This window comes from Equus asinus, chromosome 4 (genome assembly GCF_041296235.1).
Source record: "Equus asinus isolate D_3611 breed Donkey chromosome 4, EquAss-T2T_v2, whole genome shotgun sequence".
In the NCBI taxonomy this organism is placed as follows: Eukaryota; Metazoa; Chordata; class Mammalia; order Perissodactyla; family Equidae; genus Equus; species Equus asinus.
In genome coordinates, this window is record NC_091793.1 from 20,096,997 (window position 1) to 20,124,552 (window position 27,556).

At 42.8% G+C, this 27,556-nt stretch overlaps 1 protein-coding gene across 1 annotated transcript in view; it reads right to left on the bottom strand.

Annotated features, from left to right (window-relative positions):
- The window catches only part of MEI1 (meiotic double-stranded break formation protein 1), a 69,769-nt gene that overhangs the window by 14,271 nt on the left and 27,942 nt on the right, over positions 1–27,556 (bottom strand). Inside the window, exons 18-24 of the mRNA XM_014868455.3 lie at positions 24,658–24,826; positions 20,023–20,170; positions 11,507–11,782; positions 5,831–5,996; positions 4,298–4,402; positions 2,336–2,446; positions 1,585–1,745 (exon numbers count right to left, since the gene is read on the bottom strand). Coding sequence (XP_014723941.2) covers positions 1,585–1,745; positions 2,336–2,446; positions 4,298–4,402; positions 5,831–5,996; positions 11,507–11,782; positions 20,023–20,170; positions 24,658–24,826 — 1,136 coding nt within the window. The remainder of the gene's footprint in view (positions 1–1,584; positions 1,746–2,335; positions 2,447–4,297; positions 4,403–5,830; positions 5,997–11,506; positions 11,783–20,022; positions 20,171–24,657; positions 24,827–27,556) is intronic.

Consider the following 27,556-nt stretch of genomic DNA (forward strand, 5'->3'; position numbering starts at 1 on the left):
GCCATAGGCAAGTCACTGCATTGTACTTCTCTCAGCCTGCTTCACTTTCTTCATCTATAAAATGGGGACAATGCACCTGCTTTCACTCCCTCCAGAGCTACTGGGAACAGCTGAGGATCAGCATTGGTGACTCTGCTCCTTAATGTCAAAGCAATGTCCAAACTGAGGGGTTAGTCAGGGTGGCAGGTTCAAAGCTGTGAGTCTGCTCGGCTCTCCTCCCTCAGAACACAAGCTGCCTGAAGGCAGAAACTTCTCCTCTGCTTGGATCTATCACAGTCTGACACAAAGCAGTTCCTCAAAAATGCTTGTTAGCTAGTGAAATCAGCAGGTTCTAGGCAGAAGAACCAACTTGTAGAAAGGTAAGGAGATACCATACTCATGTAAGATGTTAATAGAGGAAACTGCAGGGGATATATGGGAACTCTGTGCTATCTGCTCAATTTTTTTGTAAATCTATAACTGTCCTAAATATAAAAGCTATTAAAAACCAGTCAATCAATCAAAAACAAAGGTATGGAGATGTGAAAGAGTGCAGCTGACTGGGAGAAGAAGAAACACTTGGTCAGAGGTCAGGGAAGGAGGGTGGAATGGCAGAAAGTAAGGCTGCAGGGGAGCCAGGTAAGAAAGGTTTGGCTGGCCATGTGGAGAACAAAGGGGCCACTGAAGGAGTGTGGACAGAAGAGACGAGCAGCCAGACTGTGGCTGCAGCGAGAGGAGATGTAGAGGAGGGAAGAGGCTAGGAGATTGTGAATAGGCCACATTAGTGGTGAGAACAATGATGCCTGAGCTAGGGCACTGGGGAGAACTTAGAGTAGAGGTAGTTAGTAAGTAATTGTCTAGGAGTGAGCTGAGGGCCAGGGCAGAGCCAAGGACAAGGTGCAGGCTTCCACCCAGGCAGGTGACTGCAGGGGTTCGGGTGAGCCCAACAGCCTCATGCAGAAAAGGAAGATTGGTTCCTGTCCCAGATCAACACCACAGGCAACAACCTGCAGATCTGCTATAGCATAGATCTGCCACAGCTTGCAGCAACCCTGGAGACCAAACTTTAACAATGACTTCATAGCTTGCCACCCAGCACTTCGAGGTCACAGGCTGGCTTCTGCCTTCCTGTCCAGTCTGACAGTCCACTTCCTACATTCTAACCACTCAGTACCTCACCACTCTCCAAATATGTACACCATGTCCTAACTTTGTGCAGCTTCATGTCTTTGCTCATATTGTTCTCTTTACTTGGAATGCCTTTCCCCACTATCTTTGCCTGGTACAATCTTACCTTTCAAGGCTTTGCTAAAGACTACAAGTTCCTGAAGTATAGGGTAAATGCTCTATTCATTTTTTATTCCTCTGTGCCTAGAATACCGCCTAGCATGTAGGTGATCCATATGTGTTAAACAGATTAATGTAAACCAACGTGACAACAAACCTGCATGTTTTTTCCCCATTTTGTAGGCAAGGAAACTAAAGCTCAAAGAGTTAAATACCTTGCTGAGGTTACGCAGCTAATAAGCCACACAGCTGGGACCAGAACTCAAGATCTGTATCGCTCCTTTGTGTGCCCCAAAGGCACAGGGGTTAGAGACTAACCTGCAGACTGCCATCGTGCTGCTGGGCAGAGAAGGAGGCAGTAAGCAGCCAGGCAGAGCAAAGGAGTGCTGTCCCAGGAGAGCCTGCCTCGGCCCAGGTGAGCGCCAGCATCTTCTCCAGAAGCTTTATCAGGGCCGTGCTGCTCAGGAGCACTGCAGCAGCTGTGGATGATCCAGCAGGACAGGCACCACGTGAGTTATACAGGAGCTCCAGCTCAGTGCCACCACAGTGGTTAGTTAACACCCAGTGGGAGCTCCACGCATATGTGGTAAATGAACAAAAGGATCAGCTTAAGGCTATAAGGATCTCAGCATCATTCCAGAACTACAGGTTATCAGAACCAAAAAGGATCACATGCCCATCTGATCCAGCCACATCTACCTCATTTATATATATATATATATATTTTTTTTTTTTTTTGGAGGAAGACTAGCCCTGAGCTAACATCTGCTGCCAATCCTCCTCTTTTTGCTGAGGAAGACTGGTGCTGAGCTAACATCCATCCCATCTTCCTCTACTTTATATGTGGGATGCCTACCACAGCATGGCTTGCCAAGCGGTGCCATGTCTGCACCCGGGATCCAAACCGGTGAACCCCAGGCCGCCAAAGCAGAACATGCGAACTTAATTGCTGCGCCACTGGGCCGGCCCCCTCATTTATATTTTTAAGATGGAAAAATTGAGGGCAGCAAGGGCCTCAGACACTGCCCAGCACCCCTCCTCTTCACTATCCCAGCCTGGGCCCCAGCACCTCTTTTCTGACTGCCTGGTGTGGTTTGATGAAGGCTCCAATAGAGGAAGTTGAAGGAGGGCTGCAGGACGTCCACATCAGTGGGGCTGCATTTTCCACACAGCTTGCTCACTACAAGAGATCAGAGTCCCCAGGCACCCCATCACACACCAATCTATGGCTTTAAAGCATACCAGCACTCACACTTCTTACAGATAATGGCCCTCAACTGGCTAATTTCAGATGTCAGTCTTGGGGACTAAGCACAAACTAAGTGTCCCTGGTATTATAGCCTACGGAAAGAAACAGTGACAAACCTGAAGGCATGTTCCCACTCTCCATCTGAACAAACATCAGGCAAGCAGCCCACAGCTGCATGTTAGAACAGACTGCACAAGTTTAGGTTGCCAAAAGGTATCCTATAACAGTGCTCATGCCAGCACAGACCCCAGGTTGGAGGGTCTGCAAAGGTCATCTAGGCCAACCTGTCAATCTTAGCAGGAAAAAGATCCAACCTCTGAATCCTTCCAGCAATGGGGCACTCACCACCTTCCCAGGGGAGCTCTGTAACCATTGATGTGCAGTTCCCTAAACTTGCCATAGTCTCTCTCTCACATCAATCCCATCCGGCTAACTCCTTAACTCCTATTCAGCAATCAAGATTCAGCTCAAAGTTCACTTCCCCCATGAAGCCTTCCTTAATCTCTCAAGGCAAGACTAGATGCTCCCCCAGCCCTCATCAGAGCAGTTACTACACTGTAGAGTAAACATCTATAGAAAACATTCCTTTCCTCCTGGGAATTGCCACTCCTTGTTCCTCCACCCTCCACCATCCCAATATGACACCTATCTAAGTCTCTATTCACTTTTTTGGCAGCCACATCACACTTGACTTCTAATTGGCTCATGGTCAACTGGACAAGCAAGCCCCTCCCACATCCTCATCCCTGAACTGCAGTCCTCTATCCACAATGCTCTCAAGTAAAAGTACTTAAGGGTTATATGTAAATATATATTACATTTCAAGTGTATGTTTCAGCCTGTTATTCCTCCCTGTCAGAGGCCCTTTTGACAGCTGATTTTGTCTCACACAGACCTCTCTCCCAGCTGAGCATCATCCTTGACCTGACAGACAGGCTGGCAATGATCAGCACTAGGCTGGGCCTAGAAGCCCTTGTTGAGCCTGACACTGATCTTCTCATGAGGAGGTCTGGGCTCAAGGCAGGGAAAGAACCGTCCTGATCTGTGGCCAGAAGACCTGACAGTCCACAGGTACCAAAGACATGCCATTTTTCCTATTAATTTTAACCTTTCCTCAACTAATCTTCCTGAAGGTACTGCCTATGAAGTGGCAACTGCACCAGTGAGCAATGAAAGGTCCTAATGAGGTTTGGGGTGTGAGTAGAAAAGAGCCCTAGAGAACTGAGAACTGGATCTTCAGATCCTGAATCAGCTGTGGAGTGAGGTGGAGAACTGAACCCGTGTCAGGAAAAATCAGTTTACACAGATAGTATCTACTGAAGGCCTACTAAGTGCCAAGCACTGTGTGGCATTCTACATCTATAGTTATTCCTTATCTCAACTTTAAATCAGGCAAGTACTATTATTTTACCTATGAGGAACCTAAGGTTCATAGAGGCTAGGTGATTGCCCAAGGTCGCATAGCTAGTGCCTAAGCTGAGAACAAACCCAGGCCTTCCTGACGCCAGAGCTTATGCTTGTCACACAATGATATATATATATATATATATATATATATATATATATATTTTTTTTTTTTTTTTTTTTTGGTCTCCCAAACACTCCCAGGGAACAAGCAGAGAAAGATCTGGAAGGTCCCTGAGCAAGAAGCCCACAGGAACAGACTGACCCACTAGCTTCTTCCAAAGGGATAAAAGGATAAAGAAAGGAGCAATGCCACTGCTACTGAGGGAGCATCCACAGCACACCAGCCCTAGGCCCTCAGACACAGTCCCAAGACACCTTGGTGAAGGAGCTTCATGGCCATGCTGTCCAGTTCTTGCTCTGACTCATTCCTCAGCTGCACTAAGGAGAGGAGGCTCAGCAGCAATGGCAGGTTCCCTGAGGCTGTGAGGAACAAGGAGGGCTGGTCAGGGGCTGGATGTTTAGATCACCTCAAGGTCAGACAGACACCCCACCCTGCCGTAAATGGTTTGTTGGGATTTACCCCTACTCCCTACCTTCTTCTTTCTTCATTGGGAACAGGGGCATCTGATGTACAGAGTGCCAACTCTGGGTTGGATATGGAATTCAATATTTCACTTAATTCCCTTAAAACTATGTGAAACAGGGATTGTTATTCCTATTTTTCAGTGAAGAACATTGAAACCCAGAAAGGCCAAGCGACTTCTTCAAGGTCCCACAGCCAGTAAGTGGCAGGGCCAGGACTTGAGCCAAAATGTGAATCCAATGGCCACAGTCTTTCCACTATGTGTTTCCATGAAATCTCATGGCTGTTAAACACTAGTGTCAGTTAGATGTGGCTTACCCTTCCCTGCAAAGGAACGACTCAGCTACTCCAGACACCCTTATACCTACCTCCAAACCCCCATCCTCAGTCAAGACTGGACCAAGTGCCACAGCTCTCCTCATACTTCCTGTTAATTGCTTGGAAATTTAATTTAAAAATTCAACTTTCTTTCCTTTATTTTTGAGGAAGATTAGCCCTGACCTAACATCCACTGCCAATCCTCCTCTTTTTTGCTGAGGAAGATTGGCTCTGAGCTAACATCTGTGCCCATCTTCCTCTACTTTACATGTGTGATGCCTGCCACAGCATGGCTTAATAAGCAGTGCTAGGTCCACGCCCAGGATCTGAGCCAGTGAAGCCCAGGCCACTAAAGCAGAGCCCACAAACTCAACAGCTATGCCACCGGGCCAGCCCCAAAAATTCAACTTTCTAAACATAGGAAAAGACATACCAATCCCAGCCTTTTCAGTGTCTTCATACAGTACCAAACATCAAGCTTCCTTGACTACAGAGAGTCCCATTCCAGATTTGGAAACAATCCTTCTGGATCTCACTGGGAGCTTCCAATATATCACAGATCCACCCCCTCCCTGGCCCCTACTGGCTGCTGTTGCCTCCTTGTTCGCCCCCATATTTCCTGCTTTCCCAACAGGGGCTGCCATTCTTGTGACAAACAGCTCTGAGCACATGCTGAGCAGGGTAGGGACATGCAAGCATACATCAGACACACCCACTTATGCTAAAAACACAGAGACATTAAACATAATTAAACACACTTACACCACCACCAGACACACACACACACACACACACACACACACACACACCCCAAACCAAATGTATTGAGCACTTACTTTCCAATGTGGGGAAGGAGATAAAGTTTAACTTGATGCCACACTGGCCTGACTTTTCTTTTGCAGAGAAAACGCTGATTCTCTGTGCTGGAACAGACCTCATCAAGGCAGAGATGCCTACTCCTTACTGACCTTCAGGTCAAAACGTACCCCCAGCAGCTGCAGACTGACCTCCTGAGGGGGAGGCCCCATGCTCCACCAGCAGATGCTGCAGGATCAGCAGGAAGTGACCTCGGATGAGACCACCCACTTGGACATCCTCATTCCTCCTCAAAAAAGTCCTCAGGATGATCAGTACCTTGCGGGCTGTGTCCACTGGGCTGGAATAGATGAGGTCCTGAGCAGGAGAGAAGAAAGCTAGAGCTCAGAGGGCATCATAGTCGGGGACAGGTAGACAGTGAAGAAGAGAAGGGCTGGGAAAAGACCCAGGATGATGGTGTCACAGAACCTGGGGAAGGAAGTGCTCACTTACTCATCACTTATTATGTACCATCCTGTCAAATCAGTCCATCCTAAACAGGAGGAAACAAAGGCTCAAAGGGATGACATGATGTGCCAAAGGTCACATAAACCAGTAAACCGCACAGCTAGGATTTGAATGCAGGTCTCCTAACTCCAAGCCCAAAACTCTTTCTATTTTCCAGGATGTCTTTCTCATGCAAATGGAAGTATTAGGATCAAGAAGAGGTTATTTCAGGACAGGGGACCTGAGTGTGCCTTAAGGGAGAAGAGAGGAGAGGGATGGAGATGTCACAGGGCAGGAACAGGATAGGTTAAGACAGATTCAGGGCAGGAAGGGAAGTGAGGACCAGGTCAGGCCCCTTCTTTGCCATGGCATCTGGCTATTTCTGCCCTAAGCTATAAAGGCCTTGGGTTCACAAGGTGGGAAAAGACATTGCTTTTTATTTGCTTTTGCAGTTATTTTAATGAGTATATGTTAAAGGCAAAGCCGGTCAGAAGCTGCACCAGAGGCTATCCCACAGCTCCTGGCACCTACTAGCTCAAACAAGCCAATTCCTTTGGACAGGCTAACGTACCAGGTCAGTTAGGGCTGGGTGCTATGAATCCAAGATCACACACACTCCCTTTCCAGGGAAGACAGCTCTTGACACACAGAGAGACACAGCTACAGGGCACCTGGCCAGACAAATCCAGATGTGCTAATCACTGGGTGGCACCAGGGTGTCCGGGCTTGGCTCTTCACAAAACTCCACAGCTGACAGAGAAATAACTATATCAATAGCAACCACCCAATTAGAGCCTCATAATGTCAGGTACTGTGCTGTGTTTAAACAGTAGCTGTATGTTTGTTTATACATTATCCATCTCTTCATAATAACTCTTCCAGGTAGGCGTCACTCCGATTTTTCAAATGAGGAAACTGGGGCAGATAAAGTAGTTTGCCTATCAAGAAAGCAGTAGTGTTGTAAATTCCACTACACTGAGTTAATGAAGGGCAGGGATGAGATAGGTTTTATCTTTGTCACCCTGTAGGGACTCAGAAAACATCTCTAGAAAGAGAGGATCATGAATGGGAGGGCTAGAGGGAATATCAGTTTATTTCCATCAACACTTTTACTTTACAGAGTATGAGACTGAAGCCCAGAGAGGGCATGATTTGTCCAAGGTCACAAGGCCCAAGGCCAAACCAGCTTCTGGGTCCTGCTCCTTCACCACATGGCTGCCTGAATGTCAGAGCTAGTCTCTCAGAAACCTGAGTTAGTAAATTTTAAAGGTCCAAAAGGAAGGGCCTACTCGGCCTTTGGTGGCCATGGTGAATGCCTGGAGAAGGTGTGCACCCCACCACAGGCGTCAGTGGGAAGGCTCTGGTGGAACACAGCCCACTCTGCAGTCTCTCCTGCCTACAGCTGTCCAGAACCTCTGGGACTAGACTCACCAGGGTGATGTGGCCAAGCAGGGAACAAAGAGAGCTTCTGTGATATCACTGTTCTTCACATCTAAAGAACCTACATGAAAGACCACCTGCTGATAAGAGTGGCAATTAACAGCTTTGTTTTCAGCTGTTAATTACCCACAGCAAAAACAGAAATTGGTACCAACACATATTTTTAGACTCTTCTCCTCCTGTGGCTAGAAGCTGGGGAGAAATGGTAGGAATTACATATACTAACAGACAATAAAGCTGTTCCTCACCAATCTTTTTTACCACTGATATTTCTAGGACCTAATTTCAGTGAAAAACTCATTAATTTTAGGTTCCAGTCATGGTCATGACCCTTATTAGCTATATGACCTTGGGCAATTCAATAAGTTTCTCTGAGATTAACATTGTTTATCTGGTTCAGAGTCAGTCAAAAATTGGGGAATGATAGCCTACTGTATATAGCATATCAAGAGTCTTCCTACATATTCTATGATTTATCCTTACGTTATCTCTATTTTACATGTGAGGAAACTGAAGCTCAGAGAATCCTTCACCTTCCTGGATCTCTATGCAGCATCCAGTCCTAAGGGCAGCTCCTTCCTGTTGAGCTCTACCTGGTGAAGCACAAGGCTCCTCTCTGCCCTGTCCCCATTCCTCCAGGAAGGAGGGGTGATGAGGGTGGTGTACATTCAAGAACAAGAACTGGGTCACCACAACAAAGGGTGGGGCACCTGCTCCAGCTTGCCAGGGGCAAGGACTCTAAGGATTTGGTCTCCTGAGATTCATTTTCTCTTTGGCTTGTTTCTTTTAAGTATTTATGTCCTTTGAAGCTAGTGGCCTAGCATAGCCTTCAGCTAGGGAGGGGCCTCCACCCTAGGGAGATCCAGACTGAGAAAGGGAACTTGTGAGAGGAAGATAATGAACTCCATTTTAGACAGAAATGCTAAATAGATGGTTAGCTTTATGGGTGTGCAGCTCAGGAGACAGGTCAGGGATGGGGGCAGAAATTTGAGTCATCAGCATACGGCAAGAGGCAACTGAAGCCATGGGAATGAATGAGACAACCCAGGGAGAATGCACTGAGTGAAGAGAGCCTAGGACAAAATCTTGAGGAACATTAACTTTCAAGCGCTAGCAGGGAGAAAACTACGAAAGAGACTGGGAAGGATCAAGAGAGGTAGGAGAAAAACTAAGAGAGCTGGTATTACTGAAGCCAAGAGTGAGTCAATAAAAAGGAAGTGGACAACCATCAAATACTAACAGGTCATATAAGGTGAGAACCAAAAAGTCCACTGCAATTAGCCACAAGGACATCACTGCTGATCCTGGTGAGAGTTATTTCAGGTAGCAATGGGGGCAGAAGCCAATGGGTGGAGGAATGAGTAAGACATGATGATTTTGAAAGCAGCAAACTACTTCTAGGAGTTTGGCTGTAAAGGGAAGGACGTGAGAGTGGAAAGGGTTGGGAGGGCAGGGACCAGTGAGTCTGGGTATGGGTCGAAGACATCCAGAGAAACCAGGAGCAAGTCTAGAGGAGCCTAGACTCTCCTAGCACTCCACAGCCTAGTGTCATGACCTGAGACTTTTTTCTAGCCTCATCATTCTCTGATTCTCTCCCTGCAGTGACGCTTCATTAAGTCCCTACAAGAAGAAAGATGTGAAACAAGCATCTATGATTTCCTCAAGGGCAAGGACCAACCATATCTGAATTCTCTTTGAATTCCCAATGCCTAGTGCCTAGTAAGTACCAAATAAATGTATGATCAATGAAAAAGTGAGTGAATTCAAGGCTTCTAAAAATCTGTTCCTCCCTATCTTTCTCTGACCTCATCTCCTATGATGTCCATCCTCCAAGCTCCAAAACCACACCAGACCATTCGTGGTCCCTGAATTACAGTAAGCACTTTCATGCTGCTGTACTGGCCTGGCAGGATCCTCCTCCAGCCGTTTGACTTGTCAAGTCCTTTGAGGATCAGCATATATGATATCTTTCTGCCCTCCCTGCCACCCAAGTACTCTGCCTGATCTTTACTGCCACACTGTCAGTACAGTTGTGGTTTGCTGTATCTAATTGCCTCACTGTCCTGTGGGGCAGGGACTAGGTGCAGTTCTTCCCTATACCCCCAGTGTTCACACACACAGCTCTCCCATTAGATGGAACAGTGGATCAGGGTTGGTTTCTTCTTTGTTCTGACAGTCAGCTTTGTTTACTGGAAAGAACGTTAGACAGGGAGTCAAAATCTGGGTTTTAATCTCAACTCTTGTGACCTTGGCAAATCTCTCTAAACCTATTTCTTCATTTGTTTAAAAAGAAAAAAAAAGATACCATCATTAGTATCTCTCTCAAAAGATCTGAATTCATTTTTTTTGAGAGAGACTTAGATCCAGATCCCTAATTCAATGGGTCAGCAAATATTTTAAGTACCTACTATGTGTGAGGAACTGACCCTGAATACTTCATCTGGCAAAGAAAATCCAACATCTTAGGTCTGTCCATTGCTGCTTTCCCTGGAGTCCCATCTTGCCTTCTTCCCCTATGCACTAATGCTTTATTTTTAACCCATTCCTTCTCCTTCTCTCAAGGAAGAATTTGAGCCAAAGCATCAGTGTGGCCCCGATCAAGCCAACACATGTGCAACCTCACAAAAAGACAGATCTCAGGGATGGGAGGTGAAGATTTAAGTCTGAGTGGAGAGTGAGTGTGTGTGTGTGTGTGTGTGTGTAAGTGTGAATGCAGACAGATGTAGGCACTTAAGGGCGTGAGAAATATAATGCAAGTGTTATTTCCACCATAGTCAAACCAATAAAGTCAGGGAATCATGTTTGTTGATGATAAGAACGTCATCTCTATCAGGCTGTGTCATTCTTCCTGGACAAGGGAAGGCCAAATAGGTGAACTGGCATTGAAGGCAGAGGTTCTAAACCAAGTGTCTCCTACGCTGGCATCCTGCAATTAGTTTGGGACCTGCCACTAGTAATTGCTCACTAAATACAAAGTGTCAAATGTACAAATAATTTTCTTTTTTAAAAATATATAAATCACAGCAGTTACTTCTACAGTAATGTCACCCTCATTAATTTCTTTTCCAATGTGCTTTCTTGAGTGGAAGGAAAAAAGGTGGAGTTAAAGTCAGTGTATTAGAAACTGCAGACAACAGGCAGCCTACTTATCTAACTGATGTACCTGATAAGAATTACAGGGGCCGGCCCTGTGGTGCAGCGGTTAAGTGCGCACGTTCCACTTCGGCGGCCTGGGGTTCACCAGTTCGGATCCCAGGTGCAGACATGGCACCGCTTGGCACGCCATGCTGTGGTAGGCATCCCACATATAAAATGGAGGAAGATGGGCACAGATGTTAGCTCAGAGCCAGTCTTCCTCAGCAAAAGGAGGACAATTGGCAGTGGTTAACTCAGGGCTAATCTTCCTCAAAAAAAAAAAAAAAGAAAGAAAGAAAAAAGAATTACAGAGATGTATTACTTCATAATAAAGCACTGGGGTTTCTAACAGTTCTGGGTATGCCCAAGGAACTGTGTTTCACATGTACCATTATCATGCAAGTCATGGCAGAAAAAAGGCTGAGTCCCTCTGCAAGCAGACATCTCCATCTACATGCCCCAGGGGTTTCCTTTGACCTTAAACCCCTAGCCAAATCTACCTTGAGAGAAGACAGGGAGGTCAGAGGGAATGGTAACTGAGATCAGCATTTCATAGTTATAACCCCTGGAGAGTAGAAAGGAACATATCTCTCAGTGAGCAGACCTCCATCAGACTTAGGACAGGGTATAGATTTACAGAAATCAGGCATCTGCCAGCCAAGAGGACCTCCTACTCACACGGAAACAGCAATAATTCCAGAGGTGACCAGAAGCATCTGCTGATGCCTCCTGACCTCAGTAAACCAGCTCCCAGAGACAGAGGGCCCACCATCTCTGAACGCAGAAATGAGCAAGTGATCACCTACTAGCAAAATAAGCAGGATGCTGGGGCTGCTTCTGAGTATGTGGAACAGGGCTGCTAAGCTGGCAGGAAGTGTGGGCTGCCCAGCAGAGGGGAGATCATCCAGCTCCTCGTAGCTGCTGTCTTCCCAGGAGAACCAAAGTTCCAGGACACGGTGCCCAAACCTACTCATCAGCTCTGGATACAACAGGAAGAACCTGAGCAGGAGGGGGTGGTGGGCGTAGACTAGGTGCAGGTCCGGAATGCCCTCTAGGAATTTTCTGATGGCACTGACCACAGCCTGGAGGCAAAGAAAGAAAGAGGCTAAATATACCTTGCAGAGGACCCAAGAGACCCCAACAAACATAGCCAAGACGTGACTGGGAAAAATGTACTGGCATTTGAGTACTCTAGGACATCTTCACTGGGTCATCCCAGCACCCTCTTCTGAGAAGAAAACCCCACTGTGCTTACCTTACGACAGTGCTTCTCAACTAGGGGTGATTTTGCTCCCCAGGGACATTTAGAAATGTCTAGAGATATTTTTGATTGTCTTGATTGGGGACATGCTACCAGCATCTAGTGGGAAGAGAGCAGGGATGTCCTAAATATCCTACAATACTCAGGACAGCCTCCCACAGGAAAGAATTATGCTATACAAAAGGTTAATAGTGCTGACACTGAGAAAGCCAGCTCTATAATGATACTTACCACAGTGTGTTGTACTTGTCAGCATATGTGTCTACCTCCCACACTAGACTTGAGCTGTCTGAGGGCAGGGACTGTGGCAGATTAATCTCTGCACTTGGCATAGGGCCTGGCACAGAGGGGGCAAAGGTATGTTGAATCATTTATTAACCTTCAAAAACCTATGTCTTCCCATTGCACATATAACACAGCTCAAATTCCTTAATATGTTACTCCAAAAGTTTTATAGTTTATAGTTGTGGCTCTTTTATTTAGGCCTTTGATCCATTTTGAGTTAATTTCTGTGTATAATATGAGGTAAGGGTCCAACTTCATTCTTTTGCATTTGGATATCCAGTTGTTCCAGCACCATTTGTTAAAAAGAGTATTCTTGGGTGCAGCCTCGCGGCCAAGGGGTTAAGTTTGCATGCTCCGCTTCAGCGGCCCAGGGTTTTGCCGGTTCAGATCCTGGGCGCAGACATGGCACCACTCGTCAGGCCACTCTGAGGCAGCATCCCACATGGCACAACCAGAGGCACGCACAACTGGAATGTACAACTATGTACTGGGGGTGCTTTGGGGAGAAGAAGGAAAAAAAAAAGATTGGCAACAGTTGCTAGCTCAGGTGCCAATCTTTAAAAAAAAAAAAGAAACTATTCTTTCTCTATTAAATTGTCCTGGCATCCTTATCAAAAATCAATTGACCATAAATATATGAGTTTACTTTTGGACTCTCAATTCTATTCTATTGATCTAGATGTCGATCCTTATGCCAGAACCACACCGTCTTGATTACTGTAGCTTTGTAGTAAGTTTTGAAATCAAGAAGTATGAGTCCTACAACTTTGTTCTCTTTCAAGATTATTTTGGCTATTTTGGGTCCCCTACATTTTCATGCAAATTTTAGGATCAGCTTGTCCATTTCTGGAAAAAAAAAAAGGTAACTTGGATTTTGATTGGGATTGTGTCGAATCTACAGATCAATTTGGGGAGTACTGCCATCTGAACACTATTAAGTCTGTTTCCCTAGTTTTATTGAGATATAATTGACATATATCATTGTATAAGTTTAAAGTATATAACATAATGATCTGACATATGTATACATTGTGAAATGATTAATACAATAAGTTTAGTCAATATCCATTACCACACATAGTTACAAAATGTTTTTTCTTTGTGACAAGAACTTTTAAGATCTACTCCTTAGTGACTTTGAAATATACACAACAGTATTGTTAGCTATAGTCATCATATTGTACATTACATCCCCAAAACTTATTTATCTTATAACTGGCTATTAAGTCTCCTGATTCACGAACACAGGATGTCTTTCTATTTATTTAGGTCTTTAATTTCTTTTAACAGTGTTTTGTAATTTTCATTGTGCAAGTCCTTGCACTTTTGTTAAACTTATACCTGTGTATTTTATTTATTGATGCTATTGTAAATGGAATTTTTAAATTTTTTTTTATTTTTTATTTTCTTGCTGAGGAAGATTCGCCCTGAGCTAACATCTATGCCAATCTTCCTCTATTTTGAATGTGGGCTGCTGCCACAGCATGGCCACTGATGAATGGTGTAGGTCTGCTCCTGGGAACTGAACCTGAGTTGCCAAAGTGGAGCATGCCAAACTTAACCATTAGACTATGGGGCTGGCCTCTTAATTTCATTTTTGAGCATGTTATTAAAGACATAAGTCTACCTTTCCAGCTTCTCTCCACTATCTCTCATATGACTTAGAGAAGGCACCTAGGCTTCCTTCCTTGAATGGATAGACTAGGTAACTTACCAACTCTGTATCTTAAATCTTGCTCTACTCTCAGCCTGAAAATTCTCCCTTTACCACCTCTGTCTCCTTCATGAAGCCTCTCCTGATGCAACAATAAGATACAATCTCTTTCCCCATGTATTTCTATAGCTCTTGATCAGGTCTCCTGCTCCAGGAGAGCACTCATTGCTGTTGTTGCCTGCCTTATAGGAGATCTTTTTGTCTCTCCTGCCAAAATGGTGCTCCCTGAGGGCAGAGAATTTGTGTGATTCCCCCTAACCCTGACAGGGCCCCATATAGCACCTGGCACACATCAAGTGGTCAAGCCACATTGGTTGAGTTGCTAAAATGTTGAGAAGCAAATAAACAATCACGTGCACTGAGTAGCGTTCAAGGGTTTAGGAAATGCTGATCAAATTGGAGACAAGTTACTAAAAAGAGCTTCCAGGAATAGGTAGGACCTGACACTCTGAAATGTCTATTCCCCCAGAGACACCCACATTCCAGCTATTGGAGGGTCCTCACACACACATCCAGACGCACACCAACCCATCTTCTGTACTGCTTCCTATAGAGGCTTAAGGACTAGGAGAGTCATAAAGGATCTCAGAGATGACTCTGGCTTCTCCTCTTCACTTCTAGATGGCATGCCCAAAGCCCAGAAAGGGAAGGAGACTCCCTCAGGGGTGCCCAAAACATTAGTGCAGAATCAGAATATAGATCCAGGAGTCCTACCTTTCAGTGCAGTGCATGTTTATAAGGTCATCCTGCTGCCACACAAAGAGTACTCACAAGTTGATGGCATCAAGGAAGTCTTCTCATAGAAAATACTGCACAGAGAAGGGAAGGTCAGAGACAGAGGCAAAGGAAAGACCCAGGAGCCAGGAGGCAAATCTTCTGAGGAAGAGGTCCAAAAACCTCCTTAATGTGTCCCTTACAGCACCACTCACCTTAGGCAATCCCATTGCCCACCAAGGCCTTGATGACTTCCTGAAGGGTGCTCCTCTCTGCACAACTCCTCAGCTCTGCCAGGCTGACCAGAACAAAGAGTTTCCCTGTCTCCAAAAGCTTCATGGGCTATGTTCTGCCCTCTAACCTCTCTTTCACCTCTCTCCTAACCTTTCTTTTCACTCCATTCAGAACAACTTCCTAATGAACTAGGGCACCATGAATCTACATGCATAATTCTCAAAAATAATGTTGAGTACAATGAATCAATAAATAAATGAGAAAGAAACAAAAGCTCTTCCTAACAGTAGAATTCCAACTAAAAAATACAGAAGGATGGAGTCAGAAAATCACCATTTTGCAACTTCATTCCAGCTTGATTCAGCCAGTAATCATCATTGTATGCTAAAACTAGTGGGAGAAAGTTTGATGAGGAGCAGGATATATAAACAGTCGCAAACAATCTTCCAACTAGATCATTATTAATTACAAAGAAAAACATATCGTCACAGTGGAAAAATCTAGCAATATCACATATTCAACATAAACATCACCGATAATAGGAAAAACCATCACCATATGCCTCCTGAGGACACATCAATTGTGTAGTATTCTTACCCAAAATGCATAACCTAAATCTAATAATGAAGATACATCAGAAAAACCCAAACAGAAATTAACATAGGAGGTGCAAGACTTGCACAATGAAAACTACAAAACATTTCTGAAAAAAGTTAAAGAAGACATAAATAATGGAAAGACATTCCACGTTCATGAGTCAAAGACTTAATATTGTAAAAATGTCAATACTACCCATTTATTCCTCAGATTTAATGTATTCTACAGATTAATGTAATTATTCTACAGATTTAATGTAATCCCTACCAAAATCCCAATGACTTTTTTGCAGAAATAGAAAAACCCATCCTAAAATTCATATGGAATCTCAAGGGACCCGGAATAGCCAAAACAATCTTGAAAAAGAACAAAGCTGGAGGACTCAAACTTCCTAATTTCAAACCTCACTACAAAGCTACAGTGACCACCACAGTGTGATACTGCCATAAAGACAGACACATAGACCAATGGAATAGAATAGAGAATCCAGAAATAAACCCTTGTATATATGGCCAAACAATTTTCAACAAGAATGCCAAGACTATTCAATGGGGAAAAGACTGTCTTTTAAAAAAATCCATCATCCAGCCTCCCATCATATGCTGGGTGCTGGAAAAACTGGATATCCACATGCAAAAGACTGAAGTTGGACTCTTACCTAACACCATGTATAAAACTTAACTCAAAACAGATCCAAACCTAAATGTAAATCTAAAACTATAAAACTGTTAGAAGAAAACATAGGGCAAAAGCTTCATGACATTGGATTTGGCAACGATCTCTTGGATGTGACACCAAGGCACAGGCAACAAAAGAAAGAATAGACAATTTAGACTTTAGGAAAATTTTAAAATTTTGTGCATCAAAAGATGCTTTCAATAGAGTAAAAAGGCAACTAACAGAATGGGAGAAATCATTTGCAAATCATATACTTAATAATGGATTAATATACAGAATATACAGAGAACTCCCAAAACTCAAAACAACCAAAAAAACCAAACAACCTGATTCAAAAATGGGCAAAGGACTTGAATAAACATTCCTCCAAAGAAGATACACACACGGACAAGAAACACATGAAAAGATATTTGACATCTCTAATCATTAGGGAAATGCAAACTAAAACTATGAGATAAAAACTTCACATCCATTAGGATGGCTAGTATCAAAAGAACAGAAAATAATAAGTGTTGACGAGGATGTGGAGATATTGGAACTCTTGTGCACTGGTGGTGGCAATGTAAAATGGTACCATCACTGTGGAAAATAGCATGGCATTTCCTCAAAAAATTAAAAATAGAACTAAAATGTGATCCAGAATTCCACCTCTGGGTATATACCCAATAGAACTGAAAGCAGAGTCTCAAAGAGATATTTGTACACCCATGTTCATAGCAGCATTATTCACAATAGCTAAAAGATGGAAGTAATCCAAATGTCCATTGATAGATGAAGGGATAAGCCAAATGTTGTATATACATACAATGGAATATTATTCAGCCTAAAAAAGGAAGGAAATTCTGACACATGCTACAAGATGGATGAACCTTGAGGACATTATGTTAAGTGAAATAAGCCAGTCACAAAAAGACAAATACTGTGTGATTTCACCTATAAGAGATACTTGGAGTAGTCAAAATTCCTGGGACAGAAAGCAGAATGGTGGTTGCCAGGGCTGGGAGGAGACAGGAATAGGGAGTTACTGTTTAATGGATACAGAGTTTCAGTTTTGCAAGATGAAAAGAGTTCTGGAGATGGATGGTGGTGACGGTTGTACAACAATGTTAATGTACTTAATACCACTGAACTGCACACTAAAAATGATTTAGATGTTAAATTTATTTGTGTATTTTACAACAAAAAAAGGATAAAGAAAGAAAGAAAAATAAAATTGAATTAAAAAATCAAGTTGTGACTATGTTGCCATTTATATATTTATATAAAATTTTAAAACATGGAAAACAATGTTATATATCATTTATAGATGCACACCTAAGAGGGGAAGCCTGGAGTTCCCTCAGCTACCTTTCAAGTTTCCACACCACCACTGGTAGATGTGAAGAGAAGGCCCCCAAAATCCAGCCTTCCCACCACTTATTAGTCTTGAAGCCATCAAGATTATTCCTGTTGTGTCCTTCTCTCCTGTTTACATTAGTGACCTCAGGAAGCCCAGAACTTACAGGTTATTCCTATATGGCTCAGAGCATGTCTTTGTTTGTTTCCATCTCTCACACTTAGCCAGCTCCCAAAACCCTTCCCCTGTCCCCTCTAGAACTCACTCATAGTTCCTTATTTCCTGTACCTCTTCTTTGAATAGTCCCTTCACTTTGTTGCTTTGACTCTCTGAAAGACCTGTTTTGCCTACAATCTCTTGAGTGGGGACTATTTTCACTCCCACCTCCCTAATTCCAAAACCTTGGCCTCTAAATTCTCTGACTTCCTGCCTTCTAATCTCCTCCACCTACCTCAGCCATTCATGCCCATAGTCATGCCCCTAATTCTTGTCATTACCAAGAACTGTACCCTCCCCAATAATCCCAATTTCAAGCATCCCACTTTTACTACCATCTCTCCTATCTTTCCAGCTTACTCCCTCTATTATGTCAATCCAACGATTCTTTGACCCCCATCAGAATCAAAATCTTTGGACATATCTTTTTATTCTCTCTTATTCTCACACCTCACACTGATCCATCAAGAGATCCATTGGCTCCAGCTTCAAAATACATTCAGAAGCTGACACTTTTCACCACTTCCTCTACTATCTCTTGCCTACATTACTGCTGTAGCCTCCTAACTGGTTTCTGCACTTCCATCCTTGTACCCCTTTGGTCTATCGTCCTAGCAGCCAGAGTGATCTTATTAATTCAGCTATGAATTAAACCTTGGGACTGTATGAAATCATCAAAGCAATAAGTTTAGAGAGAAAAGAAAAGCAATTAAAGACTGAGCCCTGGGGCATTGCAACTCTTAGAAGTGAGGGAGATAAGAGAGAACCAGCAAAGGACACTGACACAGAGCAGCCAACCAGGTAGGATGAAAACCAAGAGAACAGCCATTCTAGAGCCAAGTAAAGGCAGTGCTTCAAAGAAAAGAGATACTGTTGATAGGTCAAGTAAGATGATGACTAAATACTGACTATTGGCTTTAGCCACACTGTTGGTGACTTTGATAAGTGCATTTTCAGAAATGTGGTAAGTGTGAAAGCCTAACTGGGGTAAGTTCAAGAGAGAATGAGAAAGCAGGAAATGCCAAACAAGCCTGAAGTATCTTGTCAGACTAGAAAGCCCAAACTCTGTCAAAAGGTTGTGTGAAGAGGACTGAGGAGCTACCCTGAATAGGCTCCCACAGGCCAAAGATAGGACAATTTGAGCCTTGAAGAGATAATAACTACAGTGGATTAAAACATATCAAAAATTTTTAAATCCATGAGTTCATAATGATCTAAAAAAATCTCTTGGTCACCTTTGGAGAATGCTAGGCAACCAACTCGTGTTTTTGAAAACTGGTAATTAAAGGGAAAGAATCAAACTTTCAACCTATGCTTCCTATACAATGTACTGCTCAGTGTAACCGATAGTTGATGAGAGAAGTTTCTTTTTATACTAGTATTCCAGTTAGTAAACAAAGAGAGAATGACAGAATTAGGATATTATTTTGCAATCCCTAATGAATTAATGGATCTAGGCAATGATCACCAATGGCTGCTAATACCACAAAAAGAGAGACAATGGGACATTGTATACCAAGGTCTGTCTTACTCGAAAATTCATGCACTTCCACTATATCTTCCAGCTTCCATTCAAATTAAACCAGGTCTGCTTACATCACATGTGCCCCAACAGTAATCAAAAAGAGGCACAATTAATAATCAGTGAAAGAATACCCTTAGGTTGAGGCTGAAGGGTCCACATCTAAGGAATAGAAGCAATCGTCAATGAAAAAGGTAAGAGATTCAGTGATGAATCAGACATAGTTCTTGATCCCCAAGTTTATAAAGAAGCTGGAGAGAGAAAGCTTGTACACACAGAACCACCATCAAAACAATACAAGATCAGCCTGATTAACAACGAATCTGGGTCCCAGCAACCCATTTTGTTTGATAAACCATTACCCGAAGGAGGTAACTCACACCCCTCTCCTCCTGCACAAACCAGAGGTGATACTAAGAGCCTTGGGATTTGGTCAAGTCTGAGTTGGAGTCCTGGTTCCTCCAACAATTCACTGTGTGAAGTAGAGAAGTTACTTTAACCCAAGGCTTGATTTTCTTATCTGTAGAATGCAAATAATAATCTCCACCTCCCAGGACTGTTGAGAGAATTAGGTAAGTTACGTAGGCTCTGTATATCCAGCACCCTACCTCCCTCTACTCCCCCAACTTTCTCCCTCCCTCTCTCTCTCTCTCTCTCTCTCTGCCACCCACCTTCTTTATACATATATCATCAGGTATCCCAAGGAACCATAATGTAAAGAGGTGCAGGAGGAGGAGGAAGAGCCCCAGGCTTTTTGGTCCATACCTCATCTAGTGCACTGTCTTTATCTTGGCAAACTGCAAGCAGATAGATGGAGGCTCTGAAGACCACCAGTGGAGGCTGCTCACCCTGGTCCTGCAGAGACAGGAGGAAGCTTTGCACAGCCACAAATAACTCTGCCTCTGAGACAAACCTGTCAACCAAGGAGAATGAGTGAGAAAGACAGAGATGGCTGTCCTGCCTGCCATATCCTCCCTCAGCCACTGTCCTTTTGCCCCCAGCATGTCCACAGCCTAATGACACCTTACACAAACAGCATGCTGTATATACTTACAAAGCATTGTTACACATGCACAGCATGGTTCTATGCTTTATGCAAGGATCTGTTAGGGGCCAGGGACTCCTTACTCACACCTAAAAGGTGAAGGGTCACCAAGTTGGACCAGTACTATTAAAAAGAAGGATGCTGCTTCTGGGGTTCAGGAGGCCCTGCTTTGGCAGCCAGTCCCCTCCGCCCCCGCTTCTTGTATTTATCATTAAACATTTGTGTGTTCAGTGGGCTACTTTCTAGAGCAGAGACGGCCATGTTTGTACATGCAAGGGAGATGGAGGTGAGGAGGAGACTGACTTTTCACTATATATCCTTTTATACCTTTTTAATTTTCTCTCATGAGTATGTCTGACCTATCAGATTAAGTACCAAAAAAATCTAAACACTTTAAAATGAGTAATACTAAATGCAATGTGGTATTCTGGATTGTTTCTGGAATAGAAAAGGGACAGCAGAGGAAAAACCAGTGAAATCTGAATCAAGTCTAGTTAATAGTATTGTACCCTCACATGTATGATCAAATGATTTTCAGCAAGGGTGCCAAGACCATTCAACGAGGAAAGGACAGTCTTTTCAACAAATGGTGCTGGGAAAACTGGATAGCCACACACACAGGAATAAAGGTGGACTCTTACCTAACATGATATAAAAAAATTAAGCCAAAATGAATCCAGACCTAAATGTAAACCTAAAACTATAAAACTCTTAGAAGAAAACATAAGGCAAAAGTTTTATGATCTTGGATTTGGCAACAATTTCTTGGATATGACACCAAACGTATAGGCAACAAAATAAAAAATAGACAAAGTGGACTTTATGATAAAGTTTTAAAATTCTGTGCATCAAAAGACACTATCAACAAAGTAAAAAGGTAACTCACAGAATGTAGAAATTATTTTCAAATCATATATCTAGTAAAGGATTAATATCCAGAATACATAGAGAATTCCTATAACTCAACAACATCAAAAAAACAATTTGATTCAAAAATGGGGAAAGGACTTGAATAGACATTTCTCCAAAGAAGATATACAAATGGCCAATAAGCACATGAAAAGATGCTCAACATCACCAATCATTAGGGAAATGCAAACCAAAACTACAAGATGATAACCTCACATTCATTAGGATGGCTACTTTCAGGAAAACAGAAAATAATAAGTCTTGGTGAGGATGTGGAGAAATTGGAACCGTTGTACACTGTTGTTGGGGATGTAAAATGGTATAGCCACTGTGGAAAACAGCACGGCATTTCCTCAAAAAATTAAAAATAGAACTACAAGATGATCTAGCAATTCCACTTCTGGGTACATACCCAAAGGAATTGAAAGCAGGGTCTCAAAGAGATATCTGTACACTCATGTTCACAGCAGTACTATTCACAATAGCTAAAAGGTGGAAGCAACCCAAGTGTCCATTGACAGATGAAGGGATAAGCAAAATGTGGCGTATACACACAATATATTTTCAGCCTAAAAAAGGCAAGAAATTCTGACACATGCTACAGCATGGATGAACCTTGAGAAAATCATGCTAAGTGAAATAAGTCAATCACAAAAAGACAAATACTGTATGATGCCACTTACATGAAGTACCTAGTGAAGTCAAAATCATAGGGACAGAAAGTAGATTGGTGGTTGCCAGGGGCTGGGGAAAGCAGGGAATGGAGAGTTATTGTCTAAAGGGTACTATAGAATCTCAGTTTTGCAAGATGAAAAGAGTTCTGGAGATAGATGGTGGTGACGGTAGCACAACATTGTGAATGTATTTAATACTACTGAACTGTACAAAAATGCTTAAATGGTTCAAAATGGTAAAGATGGTAAATTTTATGTTTCTGCATTTTACCACAATGAGAAAAACTGGAAAAAATAGTAATGTATCAATGTTGGTGTCTTAGTTTGATAAACGTACCATAGTTGTGTTAGTATTAGGAGAAAATGGGTGAAGATTATAAGGAAACTCTGTATTCTTTGCAACTTTTCTGTAAATCTAAAATTACTCAAAAATAAAATGTTTATTTAAAAGATAAAAATAAAATTGATAATAGCCATAATATAAATATTATGCTACCAAAGGAATTTAGCTACCAAAAGAATAAGATAGACCTATTAATATATATACCGTCATGGAAAGATGTCCACGATACACTGTTAAGTTAAAAAGAAAGTTGAAGACCTTATATAATATCCCATTCTGTACACTTCAAAAAGGAAGCATAAATGTGTTTGTTAACACACAGACAAGTTCACAGAGGGTACCTAATAGCAGTTAATGCTGGCAGGTGTATGGCGAAGTATTTTAACTTTATACCTAACCATTTTACTTGAATTTTTACAATAAGCATGATTTAAAAAATAAGAATAAAAAACTTTTAAAGAATCACATGGTCAAGTGATTTTCAATGAAGGCGTAAAGACAACTCAATGGGGGCAAAAACAGTCTTTTCAACAAGTGGTAGACAGGTCGTGCTGGAGCATTTGTATAAGCCACATGCAAAAGAATGAAGTTAGACTCCTGTCTCACAACATATACAAAAGCTAACTGAAAATAGATCATAACCTATATGTAAGAGCTAAAATTGTAAAAGAAAAGGACTGTAGGGGCTGGCCCCATGGTGTAGGGGTTAAGTCTGGCATACTCCGCTTCAGCAGCCCAGGTTCATGAGTTTGGATCCTGGGCGCAGACATACATCACTCCTCAAGCCATGCTGTGGCAGCAGCTCACATACAATATAGAGGAAGACTGGCACAGATGTTAGCTCAGGACTAATCTTCCTCAAGCAAAAAAAACAAAAAAGAGGAGGATTGGCAACAGATGTTAGCTTAGAGTGACTCTTTTTCATCAAAAAAAAAAAAAAAGAACTATAGAAGAAAATATAGGAATAAATCTTCACGACCTTGGGTTAGAAAATGGTTTCTTAGCATTAACACCAAAAGCACAAATGACAAAAGAAAAAACAGAGAAATTTCATCAAAATTAAAAACTTTTGTGTTTCAAAGGATACCATCAAGAAAGTGAAAAAACTAACAGAAATGGGAGAAAAAATTTGCAAATCATATATCTGATAAGAGACTTGTATGTAGAATATATAAAGAACTCTCACAATTCAACAATAAAAAGACAACTCAGTTAAAAAAATGGGCAAAAGATCTGAATGTCTCCAAAGAAGATATACAAATGGCCAATAAGCACATGAAAAGATGCTCAACATCATTAGTCATTAGGGAAATGCAAATCAAACCACAACGCAAAAACCACTTCACACCCACTACATAGACAATAACATGTGTTGCAAGGTTATGAAGAAACCAGGACCCTCAAACATTGCTGGTGGGATTATAAAATGGTGAAGCCACTCTGGAAAACAGTTTGGGAGTTCCTCAAAAAGTTAAACATAGTGTTCCCATACGACTCTTCAATTCTGCGCCTAGTAGATACAGAAAAGGAATAGAAAACAAGTACCCAAACAAATATGTGTAGATGCATGTTCACAGCGTAACTATTCATGACAGTCAAAAGGCAGAAACAAACCAACTGCCCATCAACAGGTGAATGAAAAAACAGAGTATGCTATATATACAAAATGCTACATTGTTCAGCCGTAAAAAAGAATGAAGTACTGATACATGCTACAAACATGATGCTAACTGGATGAATCTTGAAAATATTATGCTAAATGGAAGAAGCCAGGCACAAAAGGTCACATACTGTATGATTCCATCTATAGGAAATGTTCCAAATAGATAAATTCATGGAGATAGAATGCGTATTGTTGGTTGCCAGGAGCTGAGCAGAAGAGGAATGGGAAGTGATTGCTTAATGGATATGAGGTTTTACTTGGGAGTGATGGAAATGTTTCGGAACCAGATACAGGTAGTGGTAGCACAACATTATGAATATACTAAATGTCACTGAATTGTTCACATTAAAATGGTTAATTTTATGTTTTGTGAATTTTACCTCAATAAATTACTTTTTAAAAGCTTATGGGAGAATAGTCCTTTGATTTTAAAATTTTAATAAAATGTATAGTAATTCTTAAAACCAAAGTAAACCACTGACGTTTTTTTCTATGCACAAATGACACCCTCCAGATACCAAGGAATTCTCATTAGCATTCTAGGCTTCTCTGTCTCTCAGCACTGTGACTACACACCTGTCTTTACTCCCCCTTCCAAGATATGAGCCCCTCAGGAATATAAGCCATTTCTTACTTGTTATCTCTGTGTCCCTGGTACCCAGCACCAGGCTTAGAGAGGATGGCTTTGTAAATATTTATTGAACTGAACTGAGCTGCAGACATGGGTCCCAGAACCCACCACCAGCCCCCAGCTCAAAGCACTGACCTGTCCTCATGGATGTAGGCCAGGTAGAAGAGGAGCAGGATGCAGTACTGTCTCTGGCGAGCAGCTTGCTCCACATACTGATGATCTGACAGGAAGGCAAGGCTTTCAGCGCCCCTGCTGCTTATCTGGGGCAGCCCGTGCTGCAGGAGCTCAGACACTGCAGAGAGTTCTGGGGAGGGAACAAGCAGGAGAAAGCCACACAGAGAACACAGGAGAGCAGGTAATGAGCATATGAGTGAGTATCCACTACCTGAAGAGTACTGCACAGGGTAGCAAGGGTACATCCAGGATAAAAGGAAATCAGAATCTCCTCTTCCTTTATGCAACTTTCAGCCCACCCAGAGAGACTAAAGGTAACATGTGGAAGGACTTGGTTACATCAATTCATTCATTTGACAAATGTTCACTGAGTGGCTACTCTAGGCCAGGCTGTGAGACACAGGCCAGACCTCCAGGAGCTGGAGGCTAGTGGGAAAAAACAGGTAATGAGACAGATAATTGCAGCACATGCGATTAGTGCCTTGTTCAAGTGTGGAAGAGGGAGTGACTCACGCCTCCTGGGGTGGGGAGAGCAAGATCAAAGAAGAGGGAACTGTGGAGGGTGAGCAGAGAACAGGCGAGAAGGGAGAGAAGAGAATCCTAGGGACAGGAAGCAAGCTGTTCAGAGGCTGGGAGGCATAAGAACACATGTCACATTTAGGGGCGGCCAGGAGTTCAGTGTAACTGCACAGTCAGTGAATAGATGTGGAGTGTCAGGAGTTTCGAACTGTGTGATGTAATTTGTAGCTAGACTGTGAAAGACCCTGAATGCCGAGTAAAGATTTGGATTTTATCCTGAGAGCAGATCACTAGATGTCTTATGAAACCTCTGTTTCATAAAAGAAAAGGACCTCAGAGGTTAAAATTTGAATAAAGTCAACTTTATGGAAAATTCACTACATTACCCTTATTTTCCACATTTCATCATGAACCAGAGAAAACTCCATCACTGTCTGACAATGCCCCACAGACTGATGTTTGGGGACCACAGCTGAGGGCCAGGAAAGTTGAGATGTTAAAACTTGGTTTTCTTAGGGCCAGTCCAGTGGCGCAGTGTTTAAGTGCGCACATTCCACTTCTCGGTGGCCTGGGGTTCACGGGTTCAGATCCCAGGTGCAGACATGGCACCGCTTGGCAAAAAAGCCATGCTGTGGTAGGTGTCCCACATATAAAGTAGAGGAAGATGGGCACGGATGTTAGCTCAGCACCTGTCTTCCTTAGCAAAAAGAGGAGGATTGGCAGTAGTTAGGTCAGGGCTAATCTTCCTCAAAAAAAAAAAAAAAAGACTTGGTTTTCAGATAGACCCTTCTAACAGTGGGTAGAGATTTTTTGGAGGATAAGAGACTGAAAGCAGGGGGCCAAGTTGGAGGTCAAATGAAAGGAACCATTGTGCCAGTGCGGTAGACCTAGGGCCAAGTGGAGGATGAGAATGGAGAATGGCCCACAGCAACACGGTAGAAGAGCCAGGTCAGGTTTCCTAATTCTAAGTTTAGTGCTTTTTCCACCAAAGCATACTATGAGCATTATGATAATAATGAAACTAATGTCCCTGAGCCTCACACATCCACCTGCCCTTTCTCCTGATATATTAAAGAAAGAAGCAGTCTGCATGTAAGTAACGTCTGCTGCTCTTCTTAGTGCTGTGAGATTTGACAAAGTCTCAGGGTCTAAGGAGGCAGATATGTGGGGTTCCTCCTATACTGATAAGAGAGGGAACTGCCAGCAGCAGTGGCACTGCCAACATGGTCTTAGGCTACCATCATGGCAAACGTCATTGTGCTATTCTCCCTGCAGGCCAGACCACACCTGAACAGGCAGAGAGCCGGACAACACGCAGAGAGGAGTGGCCAGTATGTGAGAGAAGTAGAAGCCAAGCTGGAAGGAACGAAAATGCTCACCTGGGCTTCCGTCTCTCTCAGCTCAGTGTCTGAGAAAGACAAAAGAGAAAGACAGGTTTGGGAAGTGGAGGGAGATGATACAGTCTTCATAAATGTAAAAAAAGGAAAACACAGCCAGCACCAAGTCTAACCTACAAGAAGGTATAATATTTATTGAATGAATGAATAAAACAATGATGAAATTGTTTTATGTTCCCAAGAGACAGAAGTCTATGATAGAGGAACTCCTTAGGGCAGAGAACATATCACAATCAATGTTGTATCCACAGCAGCACCTAGGCCTCCCCTGGCATGTAGCAGAAACTCAATGAATATTAAACAAAAGGAAAAACTTCCATCACTCAGCCCTGCATCTGCTGTCCCTCTGCCTAGACTCTACATGGGTCTCCTTAACCTCACTCAGACCTCTGTTAAAATGCCACCTCCTCACGAAGGCCTTCCCTGATCACCCTATCTAACACACACCTCCTTCCTCCATCACCTTCTATCCCTTTGCCAGGTTTTATTTTTTTCATAGTACCTATCCATCCCTGACATTGTATCTATGTGTTTATTGTCTGTCTCTCCCACTCCATGAGAACAGGACTTCGTATTCCTAACTCTATGACCAGTGCCTAGAATAGAGTCTGGCACACAGTAGATGATCGAGAAATATTTCTTGGAAAGAGGAACAAAGTAATGGAAAAGGCTATTCAAGATATTTTGAGCAGAGGTCTCTAGAGGTAACAAGCAGACAGTAAGAGGCCTGGTGTGAGGGATGTTGCAGAGGATACAGTCAGGGGAAAAACTGGGCTTGATAAGCTTTAGGGTCCTTCTCAACCCATAGAGTCTAAGGGTCCAGGAGCCTTGGATTCCATCATTTTCTGATTCTGTTATCTCACCTCCCTGGGAATCAGCCTATAGTTCCATCATTCCATGAGTCCATGGTTCCTCCAGGCAGCTTCAAGCAAAGGGATCTTAAC